The sequence below is a fragment of the Anabrus simplex genome, chromosome 1 (genome assembly GCF_040414725.1).
Source record: "Anabrus simplex isolate iqAnaSimp1 chromosome 1, ASM4041472v1, whole genome shotgun sequence".
In the NCBI taxonomy this organism is placed as follows: Eukaryota; Metazoa; Arthropoda; class Insecta; order Orthoptera; family Tettigoniidae; genus Anabrus; species Anabrus simplex.
In genome coordinates, this window is record NC_090265.1 from 450626963 (window position 1) to 450635031 (window position 8069).

The following is an 8069-nucleotide window of genomic DNA, read 5'->3' on the forward strand; positions in this document are numbered from 1 at the left end:
CCGGGAATCGAACCCGGGACCCTCTGAACCGAAAGCCAGTACGCTGACTATTCAGCCAACGAGTAAGATAACAGTGACTGACGTATGTGCAATGCTAATAATGTTATTCCTTATGCAGCCAGTCCCTGTTATGAATTATTTGAAAGTGTCGCTCATAGCGTGGGCTGGTGGTGTAATTTCGGTGTTCTTGCTAGACTAATAGGCAACAGCACCCCTCCACCTCGATGAGGGAATCAACGGGGAAACAACCTCACTATTCATTTTTATAGCACACCTCTTCAGTGACAGTCTGTGTATGACATCTGATGGCAGAGCTGTTGGAGATTTAACCAGCATTCAGGCTGAGGACTCGACCAACCAACCAACCAACCAACCAACCAACCAACCAACCAACCAACCAACCAACAAATAAACAAAATTCAATAATCTGTTAGTTACTTTGTTTCGTACTGTGCTGTCAAGGAAACACGAATGAAACCATTTTTGATATACGTGTGAAGGCAGGCAGTTTGTATGATAAGTTGCCTGATGCTAGGAAAGTCCAGTCACTACTATATTTTGGAGGGTCAGAGCGATGTATTTGAAGCAGAGAAAATTCTCCACCAGGCAAATGCTCGGGCTGTACCTTAATGAAGGCCACGGCCGCTTCCTTCCCATTCCTAGGCCTTTCCTGTTCCATCGTCGCCATAAGACGTATCTGTGTCGCTGCGACGCAAAAGCAACTAGCAAGAAAATTCTCGTAAGTACCACGAGGAATAAGTATTTTGTCAAAACTCTGAACAAAATAAGTTTAACAATAAGTTGGAATGCACCAGAATGCACCAAATACCATTAAGTGCGTGTTCTTCATTATTTTTATCAGAATTTTGTGCAATTAGTTTAATGTACAGTAGTTAAACATTGTACAAACTTTAATAAGAAGAACAGTTCATTTAAGGAAAATCAGTTATATGAAGTTATACAATGAAATATTTAAACGGAGAGTTTAATTATACCCCAATTCCGGCAGTTGTTTCGGTCAATTTTATGGAGATAATAGTACACCGATATCTTGTTAGGGAAGTGTGTATAGACAAAGGAGAGGAAGGAAGGAAAAACGAAAGGAAGTCAGTTGACAGAATGAGGAACTGATGTGTAGAAAATAGCGAAGGATAGAAGCGAAAAGAAACCTAAGATTACAATAGGGTTTACGTGAACGAAAAGAAGAAATGAGGGGGCTAATTTCGAAGCCAGCAATCTCCACCTGTTTCGTAAACTGAGTTAATGGTACTGGGTTAAACTTGGAATTGAATTCTACTTATGTAACCTACCATTTTCCCTTAAATGTGAGAGACCGGCCCAGTTGGCCGTGCGCGTAGAGGCGCGCGGCTGTGAGCTTGCATCCGGGAGATAGTAGGTTCGAATCCCACTATCGGCAGCCCTGAAAATGGTTTTCCGTGGTTTCCCATTTTCACACCAGGCAAATGCTGGGGCTGTACCTTAATTAAGGCCACGGCCGCTTCCTTCCAACTCCTCGGCCTTTCCTATCCCATCGTCGCCATAAGACCTATCTGTGTCGGTGCGACGTAAAGCCCTTAGCAAAAAAATTAAATGTGAGAAAATCCATGTTATTATCTTTAATAAAATACCGTATCAGTTTCAGACGTAGCAATCTCCACCAGATGGTAGTTTCAAACTAAGCGATTCCCGATCAGACCAATGAGAAGTGCAATATGGCGGCCACCCAGCATGCTTCACTCTTGTTTGTTTACACCAACGAGATGCGCATATTGTGACTGTTGCTTGATTTGGAGTTTGTTGTTAATTTGGTGAATTAGTTATTTCATTCAGTTAAAAATGGACGCTAGTGCAACTTTAAGTTCGGTAGTTCTCAGGTATCAACAAACATAGCAAGGAAACTCATACAGCAACCTGATAAATGCATAAATATTGCCAAATGGTTATGGTTAGAAGTAATTGTTTAAATTAAACGTTATACAGTATGTAGAAGTCATTCTTGTATTTGTATTATATTAATCTTCATTGTACACTAGCGGAAATGGAAAATGTTACACCATGAACACCTTTACCGAAAGCCACAAAACTTATACCCCAGTATTTCTATGCCTGTGAGATATTATGATTAAAATTTCAGGAAAACGCCATTCCAAAAGATGGCGGCTGGTGTGTGTACGTGATGGCTGTTGGATGTGTCTAACGCTACTGTCTCTTTTCAAGTAGAGATCGCCATACAGCATGCCTAGAGGACGTGCACGGGCAGTTTATCACCATCTTTCGGACTTTGGGAAATGTCGAATCATTGGCATAAGGGATTTGGGAGCATCATACCGACATATTGCGCAGACAGTTGGCTGCAGTGCAATGAATGCAGAACGAGTGGTGACGACATGGACTCAGGGCAACAGTGTGGCACGAAGAGCAGGCACGGGTCCTTCCAGGAGGACTACACGACCAGAAGATCGTAGGATTCGTCGGTTGGCTCTGACGAACAGGCGGATGACAACAGCTGAAGTTTGAGCAAAGGTTACAGGCAGAGTGTCAGCACGAACCTTCGGGAACATTATTACTGGAAGCTGGGTTGAGATCTCGAGTTGCATGCGTTGTTTACTGCTGATACCAAACCACAGACAACGGAAATTTGCATGGCGTAGAGCCAGAGTCAACTGCGACATCGAGTGACATTATTTGGTGTTCACCGATGAATATAGCTTCTGTTTGTGGAGGTCATACCGACGTGAACATGTTACTAGACGACCTGGTGAAAGCTCGCAGGAAGGAAAGATTATCGAGGCGCATTCCCCTCCAACTCGTGGAATCGTGGTGTGGGGAGCAATTGGATATGGCAACAGGACGGATTTGGTACGTGTTGAAGGGGGACATGCTCGCCAGTATATTAGAAGAATCGTAAACCCTGTTGTAATACCATTCATTACGAGGGTACCTAATGGCAGATTCCAGCAGGATAATGCAAGAGACCACACTGCAGATCATAACAGAAACGCCTTTCGGAATGTACGGATCTTTGACTAACCTGTCCGGTTCCGTGACTTGTCACCCATATAGAATTTCTAGGATGTGATGGGAAGACGTATACGGTCATACTTAATTCCAGCCAGCAACCTTCATGAACTGACACAGCACGAGTTTCAGGCATGACAAGAAATCCCTCAAGATGACATTCGGGGGCTGTTTGCTTCCGTGCCACACCGAATAGAAAAGTGTATTTTTGCCCGTGGAGGTCATACCTCATACTGATCATTATGGTGATGGACAGTTCCGAATGGGCTGAAAGTTTAATCATTTAATTCCTGTTGTGTGGTGAACACCTCCACAAAGTGTGAAAAATATCGGAATGGATCTTCCATTTCAGCTAGTGTATGATAGCAGCAAGAAAACATATTGTTAATTGTTGCATTCTTCAACAGGTATTCATCAAATAATCCACTTAAGTACCCTCTTGCATTCAAAATATAAAGCAACTACAGTGTTTTAAGCTGAGGATGTTTTGCGCCAGTACGAAAAAGTCGAACAAGATAACCTTTTATTTAGATGCAGTTTGTCGCTCCTGTTAAGAGCAGAAGGCCGGAAAATGGACGCCATCAGTCCAAGACACACCAAACCAAGTATTATGCTAAACGGAAAGAAGGTTTACCCCTTCAACAAACCTTTTTTTAAATACTTCAGATAACAAGACCAAGGGTGGAACACGTTGCAAAGAAGGTGTGGAGTTAGTGGAAGCAATCTCGTAGAAACAAGAGGAGGTGATAGAAGGACAAGAAAGTGTATGGACCATAGAAATGCTGTCATAAAATTTCTATCGTCTCTGGTGTCTGTGGAATACCAGATGTTCCAGTGTGCGGAAGTACTTGTCGCCCAATTTTAATATCACTAAGCTCTGGACAACGTACAATTCATAAACTGCAGAAAATTTAGTTGTAAAAAAATCTTCTTTTGGAATATATTCGCATTCAAATTAAATCTGAAATTAATCTGAAATTCGGTGTCCCCGAACAGATGTGTGCTCAACATGTATCTCATTTGGAGATCAATTAACGAGACAAACAGCTCTGAAGAAGAGGAATGACTTAATGAATGGTCGAAGGGTTCAGAATGAGAGCTTAAACATTTTATGAAGCTTTGCGGTGCCATGATCCAGATGTATTAATACTTTCGTACGATTTGCAGAAACATTTCGTACTGCAAAAGGTATCAGATCAACAGCAGGCAGCTCTACTTACACAATTTCACAGTTGTCCAGGGAACACCATGAGTTGTTTTCGTTACGTCTGAACTTAATACTATAATATTTACATACGGTATCATGTGAAAGCAATTAGTTAAAAATCTATTGGTGTGGCTTATAACTACGTTCATCTGAAATTGTCTGAATTTGTTACTCCTAAGTTAGTAAAATGCCTGAGGAATCACCAAGAAAACAAAACCCATCAAGGAAAAGGAGGCGTAATAGTAACCAATGGAAAGTGGTGAAGGCCAAACGAAGACGTAATGATGGTCGTCAGTAAGTGTCCATTAGAACAAATAAAACCATTGATGCAGATTCATTGGGACCTCCTTGCAGCTGTTCCGATAGATGCTTCACTGAACTTGCTAGAGAGGAAGAGAATATTTTTCACTCTTTCTGGGACTTGGGGAATTTCAATACCCAGAACGCATATTTAGTGGGAAACATATAAATGATGCCCAAAAGCTAAGGTTTGTTTTCTTTCATTACACAGAGTGTTTTCAATGCAGAAGAACCTGTTTCTAATAAAATTGGACCATAGATTCATTGAATAAATGGATATTTAAATCTTATTGGTTTATTCCATAAATGGGCATTTACTTAAATAAGTGCATATTAGCTTTCATGTATTGTTGGCACATTTAATAATAACTAATAATAACAATAATACCTTTTATTTCTATTTTCAGCTATCCAAAAAAGACGAAGAATAAAACCTCATCCAGGGCAGTGACTTTCTCATACCATGTGAATGTACATGGGGTTCAAGTTTCTATCTGCAACGAGACATTTTTGAATGTTCATGGATTACAAAATCATGCTAGTCGAGTGAGAAATTTGCAGCAAAATATTAAGTTGTGCTTGCCTATCCCAAAGGAGGACAGGAGAAGTTAGCATGTTTAATAATAGTTCAGATCCTTTTATGATAGTTTTAGTAGTGTTAAATTGCTTAAATTTTGCTGTAATATTTTCTAAAGGTTTGTATGATATGTTAGATTGAAGGTGCCAGGGTTGAAACCTGGATAAATGAATTTGCATTTTAGGGGGTGTAAATTTTGTTAGTACAGTTTTGAAAGCTGAAGTTCTAGATTTTTCATAGATTTTAAATTTTAGTAGAAGTACTATAGGACTTGGAAGGATGTTTCGAGGAATAATCTCAGTTCTCTACAATCCTAATGCTAGTGATGTGAATATCACTACATAACTGTTATTTGTGACTAAAATACACATTTGCTCATGGACTTTATTTTTCCTTTCAGGTAAGCACAAGAACCACGCTCATAAATTTTCAGAGGAAGCTGTGCAAGGTGTTCGGAAATTTATTGATGCTGTACCGAAATACAGAAGTCACCACAATAGACAACAGAACCCTAATAAAGTTTACTTAGATTGTGATTTAACGATTTCGTCTTTGTTCTGCGATAAATGTTCTACCTATTGCCAGGAATATCAGCTACCCGCTGTGTCTGAAAGTAAATTCAGGGAAATTTTTGTCACTGAGTATAATATAGGATTCAAAATTCCAAAATCTGATACATGTCCAAAGTGTGACTCATTTTTAATTACTGTCAGCAATTCGGAGCTGCCTGAAGACGAGTTAGCACAAAAGAAACTTCAATATGAATTACATCTTAGAAGGGCAGAGAGTGGACAAGATATGATTTCATCTTTAACAGCTTTAGCTAAAGAGAATCCCCAACAATACCATGTGATAGCAATGGACATGCATCAAACATTGCCCACCCCTAAACTGACAGCAGGACCAGCATTTTATAAGCTTAAACTGTGGATGTACAACTATGAAATACATGACTGTGGAACAAATAAAGGTTACATGTTTCTGTGGAGTGAAAACGAAGGAGGAAGAGGATCTGATGAAGTTGGTAGCTGCTTGATAAAGTATCTAGAAATAGCCAAACCACATGCTAAGGAACTCCATATAACTGCAAGGGACAGGCAAAGAATTGGGCTCTAATTGATTTGGAAAGATCTCTTGTGGCAACCAAGAGGTTTGAAATTGTGCAGCATTCCTATCCTGTGGTGGGTCACACTAGACTCCCTTGTGATCGCGATTTTGGCCGCATTGAACTATTTGCTAGAAACAGACGTCCAATAGTATATACCCCAGATGAATGGGTGGATGCTGTGAAGTAAGCAAGTCCAAAAAACTTCATTGTGACAAAGATGAAAAGAGATGACTTCAAAACTTTAGACGATCTCAAGTCATTGCTACCAATACCCACTAAATTCACAACTGGAGATTCAGTTCACTTCAGTGAAGCTCCACAATTTCAACTGAATTTCAAGGACCCTTTTCAGCTAGGTGTTAAGCACTGTTATGCTATATTAGGGCCAGTTTAGTATGCAAACATTCGCACCAACAAGAAAGGAAGACTTGTGGAACATGATCCATTTCAGCTCAGAGTAAAAAAACAGAAATAAACTCCCTGTCAAATAGAAGAAATTGACTGATATCATGTCTCTCATGACATTCATTCCTGTAGCCAATAAACACTTCTTCTTGTCCCTTACAGGAAATAATGTTGAAGATAATGATGTAGAAGAATTCCCTTGAGATACTCATTGTTTTTTCTTAAAGTATGTGTATTCATTCTCAAATACTGTGTTTTCTTAAATTTAGTATGTTCATTCTCTAATAGTGTGCTTTTCTTGATAAATAAAAATGTATTCGCCCTCAAGTATTTAAATTCCTTTCCGGGAAATAAAGTCAAAAGCCCATGTTAGTTACCTCATTCATTAAAAATGCTCTTAAATCATACAGTAGGGCAAAGTGTTGTTTCACTGTCTCCCATATATTTTATAACACATACACCTGTATGTCATACCATTATGGAGAATGTGATCCCTAAATCAACTCTCCTTCAGGCATAATGGAGTATTAAGAGGGGTATTTTGAATATTGTTATACTGTGTAAACATGATGGCATTATTGCGACAAAATGGAAAGATAACTCGATTGTTACCGCAGCATCAGCCTGTGTTAATATACACCCTGTGTTCACGGTAAAAAGGTATTCAACAAAGGAGAAAAGATCCATTCAAATTCATCGTCCTCACAACAGTGGCGAATATAACGCGGGTATTGGAGGTGTAGACAGAATGAACGTAAACATTGCTAATTACAGGATGAATATTCGAAACAAGAAAATGGTACTGGGCTTTGCTCTCATCTCTATCTACAATATTCATGGCAACTGAAGAAAGTAGACCGGAGACCACATGATAGACTATAAACTTCAATTTAAATATTTTGTAAATGGCGTTATTAAGCCACAAATTATTCTAACGATGTAATAGTTAAATTCACCCAGTGAATATGCCTAAAGTATTGTTATTTATTTTTTTGTGGTTTAATAGAATTTTACTTTATTTTGTTATACACATACAGTTTTTATAAAATATGTCTTAAAGGATGAAAATTTCATCCAACTCCCTACCATGTTGTAGTATCCCGAGAAAATATGTGACACTTTCCACTCTGTGAAGATACACTGATGCGCCGAATAAGGAAAATAGTTGATCGCGTATCGCTGGAAATATTCTCTGGTAAAACTGAGACCATCATTGCCCCCAGGTACCACTAGATTCAATGGCTGCTGGTACCAAGAAGAATTTGTCCAAAAAACAACTGTATTTTCTTCTTTTAGATTTCCATCACTCATTGGTGAAAGGGGAAGATTAGACTGGGTGAATGTGTCGGCACAAGTAAAACCCCACAGGAGATAATCTACCCGTTTTCCATGCCACCAGTGTTATTCCGTATTGGCCTTATACCTTCTGAACTGCAGCAGCCAGTAGTTTCTCG

General features: G+C 39.3%; 1 protein-coding gene across 1 annotated transcript; it reads left to right on the forward strand.

Moving 5' to 3' along the window:
- The first annotated feature begins 2740 nt into the window (after positions 1–2740).
- On the forward strand, positions 2741–6218 carry LOC137500417 (uncharacterized). The gene is made up of 2 exons (XM_068227274.1): positions 2741–2888; positions 5503–6218. The coding sequence occupies exons 1-2, from the start codon at positions 2741–2743 to the stop codon at positions 6216–6218; spliced, it is 864 nt and encodes a 287-aa protein (XP_068083375.1).
- Positions 6219–8069: the final 1851 nt, after the last annotated feature.

What these genes read in the sequence shown, in the direction of transcription:
- LOC137500417 (XM_068227274.1), top strand. Translation starts at nt 2,741, where the DNA reads ATGTTACTAGACGACCTGGTGAAAGCTCGCAGGAAGGAAAGATTATCG. An exon ending in GAAGGGGGACATGCTCGCCA is followed by an intron (nt 2,889 to 5,502) that starts GTATATTAGAAG and finishes TTTTCCTTTCAG; the next exon opens with GTAAGCACAAGAACCACGCT.